We start from the raw sequence: 24,381 nt of genomic DNA on the forward strand, positions 1-24,381 counted from the left end.
AGCAAATCGCTTGCAATTCAAGTCAATTTTGAGGTGAGTTTCTGCTAGAGGCGAGGGTCCTCAGGTCTCCATATCTCCAACATGGCCTCACCAACCCAGCAACAATGCAGCCGTCGGCTCCGGGTGGGGAATGGGGCGAGCTCTGCCACCAGTCCACTCAGACTTCAGATTCAACAATTTGCCACCTGCTGTGGCCTACGAGCAGGAGGTAGGAGGCACAGAAGCCTCAAGGTCACTCTCACTGAGACACAGAGCAAGGGTTGAAACATCAAGATCACAGCCTGAATGTCCTGGACTCGTTTAGGTATGGCTCCAATGAAAGGGAGTTAATTTTGAATGAGTCTTGTGTAACTTCAACAAGTCATTAGAAAAGCCCAGTGATGACAAAAAGTTGGCCGTTGTTACCTATGACTACTTGAGGCAAGCCTGTCTTCAGTAGCCAGTCTTTGAAGTATGGGAAGACTGATACTCCCAATCTCTGTAGATTGTTTGCGACTACCATCATCAACTTGGTGAACATCCAAAGTACACTGATAAGGACACACAGCTGCACAGAGAACAAAGTGCTTGTGGCGTACCTGAAACCACAGTTAACGCCTGTGGGACTGCTGGAGGGGGGTGTGAAAGTATGCATCCTGAAAGTCCATCACTACCATCCAGTCTCCTGGATCCACAGCAGACAGGACTTGGGCCTGGGTGAGCATTTAGTTCAAAGGGCAAAGGTCCGGAATAGGGCAAAGGCCTCAATCCTTTTTGAGCACCAGAAAGAAACAAAGTTAACAAACCAGTCACTATTTCTGATGCTGGAACCCTCTCTATTGCTCCCTTTGCCAAGACAGCCTGAATGCAGTGTATGGACAAGTTGCACTCCGGTATGTCTAGGGGATAGGATAGGGAATTATCTCTGGCTACGATCTGGAGAACCCATTGGTTTGACATGATGCGCCTCCATCTGGGGAGGTAAAATGTGACCAGACTTCCCACCAGGCAATGGTGTACCGCTAAGCACAAATTAAGGTGGTTTTGTGGTGGCTGCAGGAGAGGGGGTAGGGGTTTCGGTACTGCATTTTTCCTGGGGTCTGGATGTTGTCAGCCTGCTCCCCAGCCTCACCCTTGAAAGGACTGGGAGACCTGCTGCTGAGGCACAATCTTCATCCGCTGGAAACCCCTGCTTGAAAGGGGTGCTGTTGAGGGGTGAACTGCTGAGCAAGTCCTAGAGTGCGGGCACTGGTCTTGTTCTCTTTAAATCCTTCCAAAATCAAGGTGGCATTTGCTCGAAACAGCATAGAGCAGTCAAAAGGCATGTCCATTATGGACTGCTGAACATCAGAGGAAAACCCTGTGGAGTGAATCCATGCATGGTTCTGCAGCACAATGCTGGTTCTGACTGCTTTACCCAATATACCGTGTAGCTCGCTGCCTCTTGACCATCAGAAATAAGATGCTGTAAGGCAAGATCCTGGTTTTGCCCAGATGCCCATCAGGATGTCAATGAGGGCCTCGTTAAAAGCTCTGATCAGGGTTCAAAACCTCAGTTAAGACATTTGATTTTAATTTTTGCATGGGTAGATTGAGGTATACGACTTCTGCAGCCCTTCTGATCATTGTGGCGAAGGAGGCGGTGCATAAGTGAAAGAGGATAACCCAATGTCTGGTGAGATGCCCAGACCACTAGCATCATGAAGGCCCTCAAATATGTTTCTTTCATACATCTCATCTTCATAGTCACCATCATAGTCACTATATTGGTGAGATATGTCCATTTGCATGGATATACTGTTGTGACAGAGCTTCGGAATCAGACAAAAGATAGAGGTTCAGTGGTGATAAAGACAGCGAGGCTCGGGCTGGTAGTGTTGATCGCTGCACCAAGAGCGGCATAGGACATTGCACTGCGGCTGGAGCTGCGGCACAGTGTTCAAAGAAGATGCAGACCTTGGGAAGAGGTCCACTGGCATGCTCGGCGCCTGGGACAAATCATCTATGTGGTCCTGAAAGGCAGCCAGTACAGATTTCTTGGGGCCCGAAGAACCTCCTGGAACTGGCATAGTTGTTCCACTGACACAGTCCAGGCGAGGCGAGGGAAATGGGTGCAGGGACACTGCTGGAGACCATTATGAGGAACAACCCCTTAGCCTGGATGTACCTTACCCGGGTCCGTGTGCAAATTCTAAAAGTGTGAGTGGCAGGAAGGAGGAGACCCATGCTTCATTACACTTCTTATGCTTTATCTGGGATCTTTTTTGACTTTCCTGAACTCTGCGATGTAGATTTGGAACATTCATGCGACCAGCGTGGGTAACAATAGCAACTACGTGCTCTTGGCCTAGAATGGGAAAGCGTCTTCTTACAGATTCCGGTGATGGCTAACTTGGCTTTGTGGCCACGATAGCTCTGTGATTCATCTTTGAGCAGCCAGGACACAAATGAGTGACAAGGCACCATAGGCAGACTTTGTGGGTGTCTGTCACATCTTTTGGTGACCCTTTTGGAATGGCTTACAAGCTGTCATTTCAGGGTCCATTTTCTGCACACTGAAGGGTCTGGAAGGGTAAAAAAAAAATTCCTGAGGGATAAAGTTTGCCAGGAGACATCAATGCTAGCTTCAGATCCATATCTGAAGGTGTGGAAAGAATGAAGCTAGTGATAGCACGCGTTGGTGATGCATATACCAGGGCCATATCATTGTAGGAAGCTGAGTTCTGGTTGCAGTAGCCCCTCCCCCACACCAACACCTTTTTGTCTAGTTTTTGATGCAGCTTTGACTGGAGTGCACTGGGTTCCTGCTAACCAGGGCCACAGTGCCAGTGTCCCTTCCCAAAAACAAGACCCCCTGGTCATTTGATCCCCAACTGGCCAGGCCGTTAGCATCTATGTAAGCCCCTAGTAATTGGTACCCCGGTACCTAGGGCATATGTACTTAAAAAAGGTCCTTAAGAGCTGCATCATAACTTGTGTCACTCTTGAGGGACGCAGCACCAACCTCATGCAGACTGCCATTGTAGGATGCATGACAAGGTGCTCCAAAAAGTTAAAACATAACGTGTCACACAGCCTGTGTGTCATGTCCCCTAAACACTGCATGTAATATTTGTAAGTCACCCCTACAGCAGGCCTTATAGCCCTAAGGCAGGGTGCATTGAATTGCATGTGTGGACATATCTGCAACAACAGAAATGCCCCTGCTATGTCTTCGTCGATTCTTAGACATAGTAAGTGAACAAGGAAGCCATTTTAAGTACATGTGCTGGACACTGGTCAATATGAGTTCCCCAGCTACATGATGGCTTCACTGAAACTAGGGATGTTTGGTATCAAACATCTCATATTAATAGGCCTTCACTGATTCCAGTGATGGATTTTTTAATACAGACACTCAGAGGGCACCTTAGAGGCTTTGTGTGGTGGAATTAAGAATTCTGGGGCAGGGTGATGCGCACTCCCAAAAGGAAGTGGTCATCTAGGGGGCGTAGTGACCCAAGGGGTAAGTAGCCCATTGGCTTCTACCCCTCACTTCCCTTGTTGCCCCCTAAATGGAGTATTTAGGGGACTCCTTGATACCAGGAAATCAGAGCTTCAGTGGACACAAAAGGAATGGACAAAAGCCTTCTGACCCAAGAACTGAGGAGCACGACTGACTTGGCGCTACCCCTGCCAGCCTGTCTGCTGCACCCGACCCTTAAGGAGCAACTGATCTGTCCTGCTGCTGCAGCCTGCAAGAAACCAGGAGAGCTGCCAGGGCTTCGCAAATAGCTAAGAACTCCTTCGAAGGAGAGGAGTTACTTCCCTGCATCTGCAGGCAACTAAAGAAGAACTGAGGACCCAGGACCCTAAAACCTGATGCCGGACAGCTTCACTTCACACGTGTCTCCCAGCCTGAGTTGAAATGGGCCAACGGTGTCAGCGTGGTTACCAGGTCCTCCAGAGAGTCGAAGGCCACCTTGAGTTCACCTAATGTGGACCCCCCCCCCAACGGCATCTGCAGCCTTTTTCTGCAGACCCCTCTCTACTGCAAGTAATTGCCTCAGGACACCTCTGCACCTGTCCACCCAGGACCGAGGAGAAGAGAACCAAAGGAGTACCCACATCTCCCAGCCTCATGAGACCTGAGCCCACTTGTTGGCTTGGTCAGACTGGACCCCCAGTCTATGCCTGCAGCCTCTGTCTGCAGGCCCCCTCTACCGTGACTGCCACCGGTGACGGAAACCACCTCTGCACCCGGCCGCCCAGGAGCATGGAGAACAGAGCCACTGGTGTCCCTTTGTCCCCGAGCATCGCAAGACCTGAAACCCCCTTGGTGGTTCACCAAGACTGGACTTTCAGCCTTTCCGTGAAGCATCTTTGTGACAGAAACGATCCCCATTGATGTAAATGTGACACCCGATACCATAGGACACCTCTGCACCTGGACGCCCCAAAGCCTCCCGAGGTGACCTGTTGGTGTGGCCACTGAATCTGCCCCATACTCACCTTAAGTCAGTCTTGCAGAACAGTCCTGTAAGTTGCTATGGAGTACCTGTTTACTGTGTATGTTTCCTCTCCCATAGAAAAACATTGCAGCTTCAGAAAAATGCACTACTGTCGACTTTAAAAAAATGTAAAAAATCATAATAAGCAAAGTAATCACATGATACCAGTGATCTTGGTTTCCAAATGTATTTAAAAGTATTTGTTATTTTTTATAAAATGGTGTTGGATTTCTTTATTGACTGCGAGCCTCACGTACTGCCTATGTGTGTGCCCTACATGCTTAGCACTACCCTCTGATGTGCCTAAATGCTCGTCCACACTACCACAAAAGAGAGCTTTTGGGGTGTCATCTTTGCCTTGTAATTCCTCAGGGGTTTGCTTGGACTTTTTACCAAGTGTACCACTTTTTAGTCCACCATATAAACAGCCAGCTTCCTACAATCATTGTACAGAGTGGACAGACCACACGTGATGCTGCACAGTGCCACCTGTCGACATGTGAAGGAATTTCAGATAAGTTTCTGGATCCTATTTGGCGCTGGTAGGACATTCACAATGTGAGGAATCTGTGGTTAGAAGTCTCTATCAGAAACAGTACACCAGGAGAGGATTATAAAATATTCCCAACAAATCTAGTTTCTGACAGAAATCAATTAGGTAGACAGGTGATACAAACCCAGCTATCACATGTGTTTAGCAAGGAAGACAACACAGACGTAAACAGGTTTTATAGCGCAAAATGCTGAACTAAAAGATCTAATTGAACCAACTCAAACATGTTTCAGCTGCACCCGAAAGTCGGAAGCTGGTTATTTCAATAACCCCTTATTCAACATCAGAATTTCTCCCACTTCCAAAAGCCACAACTTTACATCTTACTTAAACAGAGTTCCTTAGCAGCATGCTTAACTTCAAATTGTAAAAGAATTTGATTAAGAGGTTTCAGTGCACACCAAGAAAGCTGCATGATCCACTTACAAAAGTGCTGGGACTTTGACACCATCCAGGATGGGAGCATAAACTACAATTATTTATAACTACTTATCCGATCTGAATCATTAAGTAGAAATGGAGCTAACATGCACAATTTGCACATTTGTGTGATAACTGCGATTCTTTCAGTAAACTCACCAGCCCGGACAAATCTAGCTTAAGCAGAATATCCAGTGTGTAGATCCTAAATACTTTTAAAAAGAGTGGGATTTCAACTAAAGGTTTAGTAAAACCTCTTTGTTAAGGACCAATATTTAGTGTAATACATTGAAGAAATAAACAAATAAAAATTGATCAATTGTACTGACACCAATTCTAAAATATGCATGGCAACACAAGTGTTCTTTCTAAAATGTTCCTGCGACTACTTCTGCTGCAATATCAGATCAGTGTAGGACACAACAGCAATACATAACTATGATGGGTGTGCTGACAGATATGCTTTAAATATTGACAAAGACCATTTGAGATTAAAAGCTGTTAAGATATAAATGTCAAACATCTTAAACTTACTATTTCTTGTTGTTCTTCATCCGAGGAATGATGTACATCAATCCATTCTCCATCCTCGTTATCTCCATCTTCCTCACTCAAACTTGCACTTTCCCAATCGTCTGGTAGGGTAAATGGCAAACAATGTTACATACACAACCTATAATTTCCACCATGCCTATAAAGCCTGTTAGGGTCTCAGTCAAAAGTATTATGAGTTGTGAAAGCACATTTTCATGGGACAAATATTTATGTTGCGTGTACAGGAGAAAATCCTTGACCTATGCTGTAGGAAGTCGGTAAAATATTCCTATCACTTAATATGCACGTTAGTGAGCAGGAGGTGAGGCAGATTGTGCACTGTACTAATATTTTGCTAAACACTCCTGTTACAAGTTACTCATTACACTTAACTGGGAAACAGGTGGTGCAGAGCCACGTTGCATCACAGAGTTAGCCCTTTAAATTCAAGATGACATTTTACCATCTAATCTCAATTTCGTGCACCAGCTACATGAATCAGACCAAGGGTGGGTGAGATCCTCTAGTCTTTCTGTCTCTCACACTATACGATTTCTTAATTGTTTTGTGATAATTTTGATTTCACGTTTCATGGTTGTCTTTTTTAGATTTCCCAGCAATTTAATTACATATTGAGAGCAACTAACCACACCTCACATCAATGAGTATATGTTCCATGTAATAACTTTAAGATCTTGTTTTTACAATGCTACTAAAAGACCTTCTACGACCATTACCTTCATGTTTATACCAGGACCACACATCTACAAAAAGTCTTTAAGTTAAAGAAAATTTCTGTCCAAGATATTCTTAAACAGCTAGATCCTTTTATAAAGGACTAAAAGAAGGGGGAATGGGTTTGGACTTTTTCGAGAACAGTTCATATTGTGGTATAAGAGACAAGAACACTTCTATAATGGGACACAGCCAATCTGAATATTTTTTGTTTTGGGAACTCAATAACACTCACTTGACTCACCAGCATAAAGAGGGAAAAAAGTAATCTTCCCCATGTAATACCTTCTCAGAAAAAGAACTGCATATTTTTTAGACTATCAGGGTCACATTCAGACCCAACACCTCCAAAAACATTTAAAGATATCCTTTGCACAATCTGAGCATAGATCGTAGCTAGAAGTTTACTCAACAGGTCCTTGGAACTAAGATCTTGCCCACCAGAGTTGAAAGCCTCTTGTATTAGACAAATTGTCAAAAAGGAAACCTTTGATCCACCTCACACAGCAAACTACAGATCAATATCTATTAGTCAATGCCTGGGTAAAAGACTTGAAACAGTAATTTGTACTTAACTTTGAAAGTTTAAGGAAAAAAATAACCTGATAGATAAACGATCCAGATTCAGACCAAGTAGAGGCACAGAGTGAGCCCTCATCTATTTGGCATGACCTAAAACCCAAAGGGCACACAAACATATTGGCTGCTCTATTTAGTTTGAACCAGCGGCATTTGACACTGTTCACCATTACATACTACTGCAAGGACTCCATTTCATGATATGTAAAAATGCCTCCCACGTCAAAGACAGAGATTGGTAAACTTAACATCTTTCAAATCAGACCCCAACAAACATTGTGTTATTCCCTCCAGGGTCCATCAAGAGAGGGAAGAAACCTAGGGGTAATCATAGATGCAAAGGTATCCTTGCTATCACATGTCAACAAGGCCACAAAAAGCAGCTGCTATACCATGTAAACACTGCAGTACACCTTCCCACACATTCATACCCTTCAGGCTTGACTATGATTACAGAATATACACTGGTGCCCCCAAGTTCAGCATATTAAAAGAACAACTAATCCACAACGCTGCTACAATACTCCTCTACCTACACCCATAGTTCTACAATTACTCCATTGGCTACCTGTAACTAGATGAGCAACATTCAAGGTACTCTGCAGCCTCTTAAGGAAAAGGACCAATATACCTACAAGATGTATAAACAAAATAGGACACCGTTTTAGGGTAGCACCACAGATTACCATACAACCTTACTGTCAGATATTATAGGGAGCACCGCTTTCTCAGTATCAGCCAAGGAAGAATAATTCATGAGCATTTACACTTCATGTCACAAGAAAGGTGAAAACATGGCTATTTCCAAGATAACTGCATCACACCATAACGCTGGGAATAGAACCAGCAATAATAATCACTCCATCAAGGACAGTATACAGACTATAGTCCACAGATAGTGAACAGCCCAACCAGCATTCAACTTTCTATGTCTGGGGCTGACCGAAATCTAGCCTGTGTATTATTATAATAACATCAATTCATATATAATCCTCCTGACTCTCACCAATAAAACTCAGTGCTCTGACAGCCCGAATTGTAGTTGAAACAGGCAGCATATGCTGCATAATACCTTGCTTATATTGCTTGACCCTCTTGCTCACATAAGATAGAGTCCATATGGGTTAAGTCCATCTCCCAGTAATGTATCAGCCCACATCAATAAACATCCCACCACCGAAAGAACATTCATTAAATAACTGAAAAGATCCACTACATATCACTGACCAACAAAGGACTCTAGTTTAGTCTATTAACTAGCTACATACAATAACCGCTTCTTGACATCTCACAATGACAATCATATATAGAATGATAGTAACAATGTTGCAGTTCTCTCCACCATCTCTCTCTCCAACATATGCCTGCTCAGGACCTTAAATTTGAAACTCAAAATCTCAGAATGGACAACCCAGTGTTGTAACTAGCTTAATAGACTATGATCATAAATACAATTATAGGACATGAAGAGCTGTTTAAATCTGCCAGCTTACTGAAAACTACTATGAACTTCACACCTCTCTTTCACACTTCATCCATCAAACTGCTAAGCACTGGGTCCCATAAACACAATAACCTCATGCCACTGGGTCATCATGCATGACATGGTAATAGTTCACACATAGCATCAAAACAAAACTTGCTTCCAACCACATACGCTCGACAGAGTGTAACATGCTTCCCAAATAGGAAAATGCTTCCTACATCACCAACCCCATACCTTCGCATAAGTAAACAGTGGCATACCATCAGTCACATACTGTCAATTAGTCAGCCTACCTTGGACACAGTTCTGCCAGAACCTTCAGTAAGTAGAAAATTTAAGTAAGTTCAATTTCCTCTGAGAGAACTACTGCAATAGATAATCATCTTTCTTAGTGTGAACTACCAATTCATGGTAGAAGACACAAGGCGATAACACCTAATGAGTCCCATTTACAAGGTCCTACATGCACAGGCATCTGTAACCCCTTTTATATTACCAATGTGCTCTGGGGAACTAGCAGTTCAGCCCCTGGGGTACATTTTGTAATAAGTCCTCTCACCTCAATGTCATTCGTAAGGCCAGGCTGGGATGACCGCAGCAATTTGAAGAGGGGATATTTTTGTCCATGCTCTGCCTATGTAAAGGGGCTAGGATCTAGCAGTAGTAGAATGATGCTTGGGTTAAAAATTGTCCTAAAACTTTGACCACACTTCAGTCACATTTTCCTTAAAAACAACAGCACTTCAAAAAACCCAAGTGATCAAACCTTCTTCATCCTCAGCGTCTGCATCTTTTTCATCCTGTTCCACTTCCAACACTTCTGCCCCTGGAATGTAACTTTTGGCGTCCAATTCACCATACTCCTGAATCCTTGCCTCTGTTGAGGCCTCTGTAGGTTTACCCTACAAGTATAAGGCGACATTAGAATTCCAACTAATTACACAAATTGTTCAATGGTTTTCATTTACGACAAAAATGCAATGCTAGCCCAAAAACATCTAAAAAATATAAAAGTATACAACAGTGATTATGCAAGCTTTTATACAAGGACACCAATATAGCATGTCAAAGACCCACTTAAAACCTACATGAATAAGCAATCTGCCTTCACATTGCAATTACTGGTCCTGTAAGCAATATACACACAAAAACTAGGGTTTAACTTTAAGGTTTGGTACAAGTGTCTGCCAATCCCATTCATTTTAATTATGAAGTTGTTCTTGTTAGCCACCTGTAGGAAGCGTATTCTGCCCATTTAGTCCACCAGGATTTTTAACAACTGACTACCTGGTTTTTAGACTTTTGCTGTGGGTGAGTTTCACCACCTGTGTCTCAGTCACAATAAGTTGAGGGTGACTGGACTGGGCATGCTAACCATCAGTGTCTGTCTTTTAAGATACGGCTGCTGCTGCAAAGCTAGGGTAAGAGTCTCTGGACTTGTTACACCATAGCACAAACATGTGCCGACTATGCCTGTGGGACTACTGTTGTGTGCAGCCCGGTATCTGCGTACAGGTAGCTTGTTGCAGAAAGGGTTCTTAAAGGATTGGAGCTGACCTGGGGTAAGCCTTATAATGTAATTAGACATTCACAGTATAGGTTTGCAGTGCTTTCTGAAGGTATGTGGTGTTTTTAATGCATTATACATTATAGGTGAAATCTCCCCTAAAGTACAGTTTTGCACCACTTAAGCCTACAGGGACCAGTCACTCTAAGGAGAAATATTCACCTCACTTTGAACATAAAGTTCCCAAGGATTCCACATATCCACCTTATGGAGCCTCAAGCTTTGTCATATTTCCATGGCTAAGCACAGAATCAGATTCCTGGCCCCTGCCCTCCACAAACCGTACAGGGTGAAGTTAATTACTTTGCTCCCCAGCGAAGGGATTAGAGGCCTCCCAATACAGTAGCACAAACAACAGCACTTAACCCAGTTCCTGGTAAAGGAAGGGAAGGAGAAGAAATCTGAATCTGATAATTCATTAGCACCTGGGCTGGGGCAGCCTAGGCCCACTGGAACAAAAGAGGAGAGCAGCCTCCTGAAGCAAACACAGAAGGGCTTGTCAGCAAGGGGCAGAGGTGAGGCTCTGAGGGGAGCTTTTATCGCAGATCACTTGTAGTTACACTAAAATTGGAAAAGGATGAACGGATGATGCGACAGTCAAGTATTGGGCCAGGGGTGCCTGGCTTGTAAAATTTTCCATCCCTAGTTAAAAAAAAAAAATAAAGAAAAAAAAAACTGCAGAAGGGAGACACAGATGAGAAGACCCTGGACTTGGGAACAAATACAGCGAAAGGACGCTGAGCTGGAACGAGAAGCCACCTTAAGGCCTGCAAGGGTGAACTAAGGACTTGACTCCAGCTGACCTTCAGGACTTGGATGGGTCTGTCTAGGGTCAGGGCCGCTGGACCCCTTATCTCCCCTGGGGAACAGTAGGGGAATAGACCTGCAGCGGGACCCTGAACGTCTCTTGTAGGACTTCTGTGGACTGTCCCTGGACTACACTAACACACCGGTGCCCTTCAAGAAGCTAGGAGTCCCTGGGACCAAGCGAGTAGTGCAGGGAGGGTGTTCTGCTGGCTGGGTGCAAAGGGCACTGAAAGATGACCCGCTCTCCACCTCTTAAGCAGGGGAGCAGCACCAGGAGCCAAGCATAGGAAAGGTCTGGCCTAGGTAGCCAGAAAACCCATCTCACCATGAAAAGAGCACCCCTTTCAAGGCCATAAGGGCTACAGAAAATGCTCCTGGTGGCTATGGCTGCCCCCAGGACCAACAAAAGCCAAAGATCATTACAATCGGCCAATCGGGGCCAGTGATATGCCTGTTGAAAGCTTTTCTACTCGGGTGAAAAGAAATGAGAAATCAAGCACATAGCGCTTCATTGGCAGATCTTAAAATACCACGAGGGTGGGGCAGGGCACGGGGGTCCACAGATCTTTATTTAATGATTATGGAGAGGGGGTGTGCGGAGTACCCTCCTTGACCAACTTCTGGCCCCACGGACCCTATCCTTCAGAGCACTCTACAAGTAAATACTATCCCCGGAATTCCATACCCCTGGGACAGGATAGAAAAAACAAGCTGGGCATCGCCATGCCCCCACATTCCTGCTGCACCTCCTCCTGCTCCCTGTGACTATGTCTGGAGGGAATGGGGCAAGTGCAGCTAGGCCACATGCGAGAACGCAGGCAGGAAAATGAACACACCAGCTCTTGTGCAGGTATTGGATCATACCAGCTGGGTGGAGAGCTGGCAGGGCAGCATAGGAGTGGGCTCCCCATGCTGTCCCCAACTTCTGCAGCACCCAGGGTGCCCCCCTGTCCAATGATACCTAAGATTAGTAAGAAAAATTAAGCAAAAGGAAAAGCATACTTCCCATCGCCTGAAGCGATACCACAGTGAAGAGTGGAGAAAGCTGGCTGATCAATTATCCACAGTGCAGGGTCTGGTGCACCCTATAATACCTCGCAAGGGGACTAATGTGCATAGTTTACTGCTTGGGGTTAAACAACGATGAATAGGATCACCACCAACAATGTTCTAAATGGGTTTAGGGGAGTGCAAAAAGTGCAACAGCCCCTCAGAATAGGTTAAAAAACTAATTTGATCCCAGGGTTAGGGATTCAATTCTCTGGGAGATGTTTTTCTTAAGTTCAAGCACTACCCGAGGTGGAGCTTTTGCTCCTGGGCTATGGCTGGACTGGGTTCTCTAAGAGATGGGCCTATGAAAGCAATGGTAGTGTAATAAAAGTGAAGGAAGACTCAGAGGCCCCTATTGTGAATACAATGCTTTATGAAGACTGTAATGCTTGACAATACAATGCTTTATAATATAATGAAAAGGTATGAACAAGGATATAGTTCCAATTTATCCAAGGTTGTTACCCTCACAAAATATAACAAGACTATATTTGCTAATGAGGTGACACCATGACTAAGCCTGTATGCCTGCCTTATTTATAGTAACAACCCCTTATATAGTGAGGTTGCATACGGTGTACATGCAGAGTTTTGTGATTACAGGGGTGTGATATGACATAAGGGCGCCACCAAAAGTTCTTCCATCTACTTGAGCATGTATTTGTAATTTAATGCATAGTATTCAGTATTGTGTGTTTGAAGCTTACATTTCCTTTTTAAGGAGAAAAAGCACTGACTGGACAATCAATTATTGAGTGTTGTTGAAAGTTAATACAAGCCAAAAGCAGCCCCCATGAATAGGCCTTGGAGTGCTTTCTCTGCTTCGGTACCCTGAGAGAGTCAAGTGCCACAATGGGGGTACTTGGGTCACAGTAAAAATAAAATTGTGGACTTATTACCTGTGAAGGACCCACATTCTTTGCGACTAATAGCCCAACTTCCTACAACACCCTAGCCCAAAGGTATTGCAGATCGAAAAGAACAAATTTGATAACAATTGGAGTATTGTTCCATTATACCACGAAGGCTATTGAAATGAAACAATCACTTTGTTATATCTAATGTGTGTAGCTTCATTTAATTGGGATTTGTTTGCATTATGGGCAATGTGCCAGAGAATCTTAACTTTTGTGATTTGATGTACTGTCTCCCTGAACTCCCACCCAAACATTTTCAAGAGCGAACCTTAAGAGAGCATTTGTAAAAGAAGTACTATGACCTGTCCTAGTGCCAACCATCAGAATTTCCAAATATTTAAAACAATTTCAGCGTGGTAAAGGTCTACATCATCATTTACACAAGGAAATGTGACAAAAAGACAATTAATCCAAGTTTGGAAACAGCCTTCCCCTTTTCCTTGCATCACCTTTAGTAAGAGAACCATCAAATCTCAAACTATGAACCTTGTTAATTGCAATAGAAGTAGAAGGAGGTGGAAGCCGCCTACAAAAGAGGGGTTCACTGGACTTAAGAAGGAGAAGATGCACTTTAAATAGACTATAGACCTGTCATGCAGGAAAGTGCCCCTTTTTGACATGGTCACCCCCCCCCCGTTCTGACTGGTAATTGATGCAATTTTGACTGAAAGAGCACTAGGCTCCTGCTGTCCAGGTTCCCACTGCCAGATCTGTTTCCTTAAAACTGTGCAATTTTTCATCAGTTGACAATACCTTTGGTACCCCTGTAAGTCCCTAGTAGATGGTACCCCCCTGGTACCTAGGCGATGGGTGCCAAAGGGCTGCAGCATGTGTTGCGCCACCCTCAAGGACCCTTCACATAGCACATGTAGACTGTGTGTCTTCATGCAGCTAAAAGTGAAAACAGGACATGGCACACAGCCTGTGTGCTATGTCCCCTAACACTGCATGCAATATATGTAAGTCACCTCTACAGTAGATGCACATTTAGAATAAGATACTAATCATTTTCATAGATAGCCAGGCTGCAGTTTTTTTTATTTTTTTTTATGAAAAACACAATTTTTATAGGCTGTCCTTTCCTTAAGAAACTGAGGAATAAAACTTGGTATGAACATTGCAGCATACCATATAAAATTAAAATAAAGTCTAATGATGAAAAAGACAGACAAAAGGGACAGATGAGAGAGGACGCACTACAGGATAATGAAAAGAGGGCAAAAGCCGAGCAGAAAATGGCACGGAGACATCAAACAGTTAACATTTATCAAGGCTGTAAAACAGGTGAATAGACAGAACTAGAGGAACTGGACAGGTTTTCAGGAAAAGTGTGAAATATGAAAACTAGGTTAAAAAGTGAATTCTAGACGAGCCAAGTTAGTCTGGGGTAAAGGAGGGAGTGCAAAGAAACATTATAGACCAGTGGTGGAGGGTAGAAGGTAAGTCAAAGACAATTAGGTTAGAAAAGAAAAACTGAGCAGACAATTGGAGTAAGAAGAGGCAGATGTGAACAGCGGTGCAAACAAAAAGATACAGCTAGTAGAGCATTACAGGAAACACTCTGGAGGACTGCATAGAAAGTGGATGCTCAATACCACAAGAATAGCTAGTAAAACGACCAACTGATTACCCGAAATTTCTTTTGCAACATCTGTGGATTCAGTGAGCGGAAAAGATGTATTAAGGTTCTTGCTGACATCATCACATCTGTAAAATAAAACAAGCAGATAAATATTGTCAAATGGCCTTTTAGGAGCATACTCAAAAGCACATGAGCTTCAAACAAACTAGCTACTTACCTTTAACACTTGTTTTACAGACTGAAACATTTCTACTTGTAAATGCTGTACACTAATTCACAATCTAGTGGCTGGATCAAGAACATTCTTCAAAACAAACGTATTTTAAGTGTCAATCAAAGGTGAAGTCTGTATGATTTATTATAGCGTCATGTGTAAGCCCACATTGCCAGAGTACGTAGTCACTATCTTCTTATTTTTATGGCATGAATGTCACCCAGCAGGGTATCCTGCTGCCTATGAAGAGGGGTGCTGGTCTGTCTCGTGCCTATGAGAAGAGCTAGGCTTTTAGTTTCTAAAGCAACTCTAAGATGGAGCTGGCAGATCTGATGTGTAGTGGGAGATCATTCCAGGCTTTGGGGGCGAGGTAAGGGAAGGCAGGGTCCCTGACACGATGCATCTGGGGATGTAAGTGAATAGGAGTTTGGCTGAACAGAGGTGTGTGATAATGGACAAGATTGTTAGTGTATTCTGGGCCTTGATTGTGGAGTGCTTTGTAGGTGTGTGTGAGGAGTTTGAAGAGGGCACACTTGTGAAGTGGGAGCCAGTGGTGGTCCTTGAGGTGTTTGGATATGTGAGAGTGGTTTTGAGTGAGGCTTGTGGCTGCATTCTGTACAACTTAAAGCCTCTTAAACGAGTAGAGAGGTGATGCCGAAGTAGAGGGGGATGCTGTAGTTCAGTCTGCTAGTGATCAGAGATTGTATGACGGACTACACATGTAGAGTGGAAGCAATCTGAAGACTTAACTGAGTAGCTTGAGAATGTTGAAGCAGGTGAATGCGACTGTGCTGGTTTGGTTAGACATCGAGATTTGGTTGTCGGTGACAATGCCTAGATTCCTTGCTGAGTTGGACAAGTTTAGAGTTTGTCCTAGTTCTGTCGACCACCATGCCGATGGGCAGAGCGTGGTGTCTTTTCCAAATAGGACTACTTCTGCTTTGTTGCTGTTGAGTTTTAGGCAGTTGTTTTTCATCCATTCAGCACCATTGGACATGCAGCTGATGAAGTTCATTCAGGTGTTGAGGGAATCATCAGATAGGGAGAGGATAAGCTAGTTGTCGGTGTAGGAGAGGGTGCTGAGCCTGTGAGTGTGGATGAGGCTGGTGAGAGAGGTCATGTAGATGTTGAAAAGTATGCAGCTTAGTGTGAAGCCTTGAAGGACACTGCAGATCAAGTTGGAGGTTGTGGATGATATCGAGCTAGGCTGACTGTTTGGGTGAGTCCTCAGAGGAAGGAGCTGATCCACTATAGTGCAGGGCCACAAATTCCAGTCTAATGGAGATGATGGCTGAGGATAGGGTGGGAGATCGTGCTGAATGCAGCCAATAGGTCAAGGAGTGCCGCTGTGTACTCCTTGTCCATGATGAGGTGGAAGTCGTTGGCGGCAGTCTGTGGCAGCGAATGAATATTCATTAAATAGATTGTGCGTCTACTGATTCTAAGCAGATATCTTACTTGTGCAAGAATTTGTCTTTTTCCGTGGGGTCACAGGAAGAGAATAGTTTCATACGGCATGTCTTTTCTCAAATGAAAGTATTGGCTTCTTTTGCAGTGTTAACTTATTCTGAATTTGCATGTTATGCATAGGTTATTTAGCACAATTCTTTCATTTTGATGTGGGAGAGGAGTATTGTGAACAATGTTTTACTTTCTTCTCCATATATCCACATTCCTTTCTGAGTCTGCATGCAAGATTTCTGTATTGTTAGTGCTTGTATTTCACTAACCTTATGTAAGTAGATAATGGCAATTTGAAAAGTTGTGTTAAGTGTTTCAATATGGAGAGCTGCATTGGTTCAAAGGAGAGTTTCACAAGACTTTCCAAGACAAAATTGAAGTTTCATTTTGGTGTAGGAATTGCATGTGGGATACATCTTTTATCTCCCTCAATAAATATTTTAATGACTAAAAAGGCAAACCGTTGATCTTCCCAAACACGTATTGTGTGGGCTCTAATTGCAGATACATGTACTATTATTGAAGCCTGTGTTTTGTGTTTAATAAATACATTAGGTACTGAATGTCATTTGTTTCACATGTCATCTCATTTTCAGATTTATTGCCCTAACATGAATGTATAAATTGCATCCATTTTTAGCCACACAACGGTTTGGAAGGGCTGGTTTTCCTGAGACGTATCAGCTTCGTACACCTTTGCAGTAGTTAGATGCTGAAATTCTAAGACATCAGAAGCAATGTCAACAACATTTTTTTTGGTTCTGAATAATAAACTATTCCTATCACCAATGTCTGTAGTTTTACAATTGGCTGGAATTGCGGTTTATGTACTGACATTTTCACAGCGTCTAAATGCAACGAGAGAGGAGCCCAAAGTGGTGCTAACAGTATCATACTCTTTTGTGCACTTTGAACAGGCTGATGATCAAAGGATTCATCAAGTATGCATAAAAGTTTGGAGTTTCTCATTTTGTGACTGTATTGTTGACAAATCTCAGGTTCCTGCTCATGCAATATGCAGAGTATCTGCCTTTACATGTTGTCTCCTGGTAGGTGTTAACCCACAAGTTAACAGTGATTTTGAACAGACCATTGTCAATGTCTTGAGCCACCTTCAAGAGTGTGCAGGAATTTGTTCTTCCTTACTTGGTTATGTAAAAAAACATAGCTTTGATAGCTTGTGTCTGTATTTCAACTACCATTCCCTTTGTATGGCTTTATAATGTTTTTAGGACAGGAACACAGTCTTTAGTTTAAAGCAATTGATTACACTGGTTAGCAACCAGAGGTATTTTTCTTGTAGTTCATTTAGCTGGGCACCCTCTCATGTGCATGGCGCATCTGTTGGTATTGTCAATGTGGGGACTGGTTCTTTGAACATTTTTCCCTTCATCATGCTGTTCATTGTCCACCACTGCAATTCGTTCTGAGCCTTGCTTCTAGCAACCACAATATCCTCCCTGTCCCCCAGTGTCTGAGACCACTGGTTTGTTAAACCCTCTAATATTTGTCACATCTGTAGTGGTGCATGTAGCATCAACAGAAATCACTGTTTCACAATTCCGAGCATTTTCATTGCAATTCATCTTGTCAGAGATGGATTTCTGCTATACACGCATATGGTTCTGAAATATCAGTATTCTGTTTCGTGTTGGGACTGCCATTGCTGTGATGACATCGAGCTCCGCATCCAAGAAAACCTTCTGTTAGGACAGTATAAGGAATGGTTTTCACATGTTGACTGATGTCCAGTTGGTATATATAGTAGGAATCTGACCAGGTATATACTGGTGTGGTGTCGTAGGAACAAGTTTTCCTTTAGAAGCTAACTGTCTATAGATATGAGCAAATTTGACCTGTTTATCGACTTAGGTGCACAGCCACCACTGTCAACGAATTTAAAAACAGCCTTGATGCTAATTTTGTGTTAAAAAATCACATCATTAATAGATAGCGAATGTAGGAAGTTGGATCTGTATGCACTATTTCAAAGTAAGGAATAGTATGCACAGAGTCCAAGGGTTCCCCTTAGAGGTAAGATAGTGGCAAAAAGAGATAATACTAATGCTCTATTTTGTGGTAGTGTGGTCGAGCAGTAGGCTTATCAAAGGAGTAGTGTTAAGCATTTGTTGTACATACACAAGCAATAAATGAGGAACACACACTCAAAGACAATTCCAGGCCAATAGGTTTTTGTATAGAAAAATATATTTTCTTAGTTTATTTTAAGAACCACAGGTTAAAATTTTACATGTAATACTTTAAATGAAAGGTATTGCAGGTAGGTACTTTAGGAACTTTGAATAATCACAATAGCATATATACTTTTCAAATAAATCACATATAGCTATTTTAAAACTAGAAAGTGCAATTTTCACAGTTCATAGGGGGAGTAAAAGTTTGTTAGTTTTTGCAGGTAAGTAAACCACCTACGGGGTTCAAGTTTGGGTCCAAGGTAGCCCACCGTTGGGGGTTCAGAGCAACCCCAAAGTTACCACACCAGCAGCTCAGGGCCGGTGAGGTGCAGAGGTGAAAGTGGTGCCCAAAACGCATAGGCTTCAATGGAGAAGGGGGTGCCCCGGTTCCAGTCTGCCAGCAGGTAAGTACCCGTGTCTTCGGAGGGCAGACCAGGAGAGTTTTGCAGGGCACGGGGGGGGGGAGAGGGGGGGACACAAGTTAGCACAGAAAGTACACCCTCAGCAGCACGAGGGCGGCCGGGTGCAGTGTGCAAACGCACGTCGGGTTTCCAATGGAAATCAATGGGAGACCAAGGGGTCTCTTCAGCGATGCAGGCAGGCAAGGGGGGGGGGGGGGGGGCTCCTCGGGGTAGCCACCACCTGGGCAAGGGAGAGGGCCTCCTGGGGGTCACTCCTGCACTGGAGTTCCGATCTTTCAGGTCCTGGGGGCCGCGGGTGCAGAGTCTTTAACAGACGTCGGGATCTGGGATGCAGGCAGTCCCGGTCAGGGGGGGCCTCTGGATTCCCTCTGCAGGCGTCGCTGTGGAGGCTCAGGGGGGGGCAACTCTGGCTACTCACAGTCTCGTAGTCGCCCGGGAGTCCTCCCTGAAGTGTTGTTTCTCCACAAGTCGAGCCGGGGGCGTCGGGTGCAGAGGAGCAAGTCTCACGCTTCCGGCGGGAAACGCAAGTTGTTTTAAAGTTGCTCCTTTGTAACAAAGTTGCAGTCTTGGGTGAACAGAGCCGCTGTCCTCGGGAGTTCTTGGTCCTTCTAGAGCAGGGCAGTCCTCTGAGGATTCAGAGGTCGCTGGTCCCTGGGGAAAGCGTAGCTGGAGCAGTGTCTTTAGAAGTGGGGAGACAGGCCGGTAGAGCTGGGGCCAAAGCAGTTGGTGTCTCCGTCTTCTCTGCAGGGTTTTTCAGATTAGCAGTCCTCTTCTTCTTAGGTTGCAGGAATCTGAGTTCCTAGGTTCTGGGGAGCCCCTAAATACTGGATTTAGGGGTGTGTTTAGGTCTGGGAGAGCAGCTACACCCTCTTTGTGCCTCCTCCCTGAGGGGAGGGGGGCACATTCCTATCCCTATTGGGGGAATCCTCCAAAATCAAGATGGAGGATTTCTAAAAGTCAGAGTCACCTCAGCTCAGGACACCTTAGGGGCTGTCCTGACAGGCCAGTGAATCCTCCTTGTTTTTCTTATTATCTCTCCTGGACTTGCCGCCAAAAGTGGGGGCTGTGTCCAGGGGGCGGGCATCTCCACTAGCTGGAATGCCCTGGGGCATTGTAACACGAAGCCTGAGCCTTTGAGGCTCACCGCTAGGTGTTACAGCTCCTGTAGGGGGGAGGTGTGAAGCACCTCCACCCAGAGCAGGCTTTTGTTTCTGTCCTCAGAGAGCACAAAGGCTCTCACCACATGGGGTCAGAAACTCGTCTCTCAGCAGCAGGCTGGCGCAGACCAGTCAGTCCTGCACTGAACAATTGGGTAAAATACAGGGGGCATCTCTAAGATGCACTCTGTGTGAATTTTTTAATAAATCCAACACTAGCATCAGTGTGGGTTTATTATTCTGAGAAGTTTGATACCAAACTTCCCAGTATTGAGTGTAGCCATTATGGAGCTGTGGAGTTCGTTTTTGACAGACTCCCAGACCATATATTCTTATGGCTACCCTGCACTTACAATGTCTAAGGTTTTGCTTAGACACGGTAGGGGCATAGTGCTCATGCACATATGCCCTCACCTGTGGTATAGTGCACCCTGCCTTAGGGCTGTAAGGCCTGCTAGAGGGGTGACTTACCTATGCCACAGGCAGTGTGAGGTTTGCATGGCACTCTGAGGGGAGTGCCATGTCGACTTAGTCGTTTTCTCCCCACCAGCACACACAAGCTGGCAAGCAGTGTGTCTGTGCTGAGTGAGGGGTCCCTAGGGTGGCATAAGACATGCTGCAGCCCTTAGAGACCTTCCCTGGCATCAGGGCCCTTGGTACCAGGGGTACCAGTTACAAGGGACTTACCTGGGTGCCAGGGTTGTGCCAATTGTGGAGACAATGGTACATTTTAGGTGAAAGAACACTGGTGCTGGGGCCTGGTTAGCAGGGTCCCAGCACACTTCTCAGTCAAGTCAGCATCAGTATCAGGCAAAAAGTGGGGGGTAACTGCAACAGGGAGCCATTTCTTTACACAAGCCCCCCCCAAGCCCACAGGCCAGGAGACTCAGCCAAAGCTGGGAGAGTCTTCCTAGTCTGTCAGGCGAGGAAGAGTAGAGGAAATAGGCTGGTTTGTTGCTCTGCCTTACATCCTCCTCTTCAGGTCATTCCCTCTGGGGAACTGACCCACTTCCACAGTGATAGAACCTAGTCTGAATTGTCTCTGGTCTGTGCCTTTAATGTTCTCACCCATTCTCTCTATTTTGGAGTTAGAGGTATCCACCTCTGCTAATCTTATCTTAGCCAGGGTCACCCCTAGCTTACCCAAAGAGGTTACCCAGAGCTGGAGTAACCCCACTGTAAGGAAATGCCTCCTTGGCATGGTTGCCCCCTGACTTTTTTCCTTTGCTGATGCTATGTTTACAATTGAAAGTGTGCTGAGGCCTGCTAACCAGGCCCCAGCACCAGTGTTCTTTCCCTAACCTGTACTTTTGTATCCACAATTGGCAGACCCTGGCATCCAGATAAGTCCCTTGTAACTGGTACTTCTAGTACCAAGGGCCCTGATGCCAAGGAAGGTCTCTAAGGGCTGCAGCATGTCTTATGCCACCCTGGAGACCTCTCACTCAGCACAGACACACTGCTTGCCAGCTTGTGTGTGCTAGTGAGGACAAAACGAGTAAGTCGACATGGCACTCCCCTCAGGGTGCCATGCCAGCCTCTCACTGCCTATGCAGTATAGGTAAGACACCCCTCTAGCAGGCCTTACAGCCCTAAGGCAGGGTGCACTATACCATAGGTGAGGGTACCAGTGCATGAGCATGGTACCCCTACAGTGTCTAAACAAAACCTTAGACCTTGTAAGTGCAGGGTAGCCATAAGAGTATATGGTCTGGGAGTCTGTCAAACACGAACTCCACAGCACCATAATGGCTACACTGAGAACTGGGAAGTTTGGTATCAAACTTCTCAGCACAATAAATGCACACTGATGCCAGTGTACATTTTATTGTAAAATACACCACAGAGGGCACCTTAGAGGTGCCCCCTGAAACTTAACCGACTGTCTGTGTAGGCTGACTAGTTCCAGCAGCCTGCCACACCAGAGACATGTTGCTGGCCCCATGGGGAGAGTGCCTTTGTCACTCTGAGGCCAGTAACAAAGCCTGCACTGGGTGGAGATGCTAACACCTCCCCCAGGCAGGAGCTGTGACACCTGGCGGTGAGCCTCAAAGGCTCACCCCTTTGTCACAGCCCAGCAGGGCACTCCAGCTTAGTGGAGTTGCCCGCCCCCTCCGGCCACGGCCCCCACTTTTGGCGGCAAGGCTGGAGGGAACAAAGAAAGCAACAAGGAGGAGTCACTGGCCAGTCAGGACAGCCCCTAAGGTGTCCTGAGCTGAGGTGACTCTGACTTTTAGAAATCCTCCATCTTGCAGATGGAGGATTCCCCCAATAGGGTTAGGATTGTGACCCCCTCCCCTTGGGAGGAGGCACAAAGAGGGTGTACCCACCCACAGGGCTAGTAGCCATTGGCTACTAACCCCCCAGACCTAAACACGCCCTTAAATTTAGTATTTAAGGGCTACCCTGAACCCTAGAAAATTAGATTCCTGCAACTACAAGAAGAAGGACTGCCTAGCTGAAAAACCCCTGCAGAGGAAGACCAGAAGACGACAACTGCCTTGGCTCCAGAAACTCACCGGCCTGTCTCCTGCCTTCCAAAGATCCTGCTCCAGCGACGCCTTCCAAAGGGACCAGCGACCTCGACATCCTCTGAGGACTGCCCCTACTTCGAAAAGACAAGAAACTCCAGAGGACAGCGGACCTGCTCCAAGAAAAGCTGCAACTTTGTTTCCAGCAGCTTTAAAGAACCCTGCAAGCTCCCCGCAAAAGGCGTGAGACTTGCAACACTGCACCCGGCGACCCCGACTCGGCTGGTGGCGATCCAACACCTCAGGAGGGACCCCAGGACTACTCTAAGACTGTGAGTACAAAAACCTGTCCCCCCTGAGCCCCCACAGCGCCGCCTGCAGAGGGAATCCCGAGGCTTCCCCTGACCGCGACTCTTTGAATCCAAAGTCCCGACACCTGGGAGAGACCCTGCACCCGCAGCCCCCAGGACCTGAAGGACCGGACTTTCACTGGAGGAGTGACCCCCAGGAGTCCCTCTCCCTTGCCCAAGTGGAGGTTTCCCCGAGGAACCCCCCCCTTGCCTGCCTGCAGCGCTGAAGAGATCCCTAGATCTCCCATTGACTTCCATTACAAACCCGACGCTTGTTTCTACACTGCACCCGGCCGCCCCCGCGCTGCTGAGGGTGAAATTTCTGTGTGGGCTTGTGTCCCCCCCGGTGCCCTACAAAACCCCCCTGGTCTGCCCTCCGAAGACGCGGGTACTTACCTGCAAGCAGACCGGAACCGGGGCACCCCCTTCTCTCCATTCTAGCCTATGTGTTTTGGGCACCACTTTGAACTCTGCACCTGACCGGCCCTGAGCTGCTGGTGTGGTGACTTTGGGGTTGCTCTGAACCCCCAACGGTGGGCTACCTTGGACCAAGAACTGAACCCTGTAAGTGTCTTACTTACCTGGTAAAACTAACAAATACTTACCTCCCCTAGGAACTGTGAAAATTGCACTAAGTGTCCACTTTTAAAACAGCTATTTGTGAATAACTTGAAAAGTATACATGCAATTTTGATGATTTGAAGTTCCTAAAGTACTTACCTGCAATACCTTTCGAATGAGCTATTACATGTAGAATTTGAACCTGTGGTTCTTAAAATAAACTAAGAAAAGATATTTTTCTATATAAAAACCTATTGGCTGGATTTGTCTCTGAGTGTGTGTACCTCATTTATTGTCTATGTGTATGTACAACAAATGCTTAACACTACTCCTTGGATAAGCCTACTGCTCGACCACACTACCACAAAATAGAGCATTAGTATTATCTATTTTTACCACTATTTTACCTCTAAGGGGAACCCTTGGACTCTGTGCATGCTATTTCTTACTTTGAAATAGCACATACAGAGCCAACTTCCTACATTGGTGGATCAGCGGTGGGGTACAAGACTTTGCATTTGCTGGACTACTCAGCCAATACCTGATCACACGACAAATTCCAAAATTGTCATTAGAAATTGATTTTTGCAATTTGAAAAGTTTTCTAAATTCTTAAAAGACCTGCTAGGGCCTTGTGTTAGATCCTGTTTAGCATTTATTTTAGAGTTTAAAAGTTTGTAAAAGTTTGAATTAGATTCTAGAACCAGTTGTAGATTCTTAAAAAGTATTCCAACTTTTAGAAGCAAAATGTCTAGCACAGATGTGACTGTGGTGGAACTCAACACCACACCTTACCTCCATCTTAAGATGAGGGAGCTAAGGTCACTCTGTAAAATAAAGAAAATAACAAT

At 45.2% G+C, this 24,381-nt stretch overlaps 1 protein-coding gene across 3 annotated transcripts in view; it reads right to left on the minus strand.

Moving 5' to 3' along the window:
* Positions 1 to 24,381, minus strand: part of SDAD1 (SDA1 domain containing 1) — a 412,284-nt gene that overhangs the window by 36,839 nt on the left and 351,064 nt on the right. For all 3 annotated transcript variants that reach the window (XM_069236846.1, XM_069236848.1, XM_069236847.1), the window contains 3 exons: positions 14,748 to 14,824; positions 9,543 to 9,678; positions 5,977 to 6,077 (listed from right to left, as the gene is read on the minus strand). In XM_069236846.1, coding sequence (XP_069092947.1) covers positions 5,977 to 6,077; positions 9,543 to 9,678; positions 14,748 to 14,824 — 314 coding nt within the window. The remainder of the gene's footprint in view (positions 1 to 5,976; positions 6,078 to 9,542; positions 9,679 to 14,747; positions 14,825 to 24,381) is intronic.

Source organism: Pleurodeles waltl, chromosome 1_2, assembly GCF_031143425.1.
Source record: "Pleurodeles waltl isolate 20211129_DDA chromosome 1_2, aPleWal1.hap1.20221129, whole genome shotgun sequence".
Taxonomy (NCBI): domain Eukaryota; kingdom Metazoa; phylum Chordata; class Amphibia; order Caudata; family Salamandridae; genus Pleurodeles; species Pleurodeles waltl.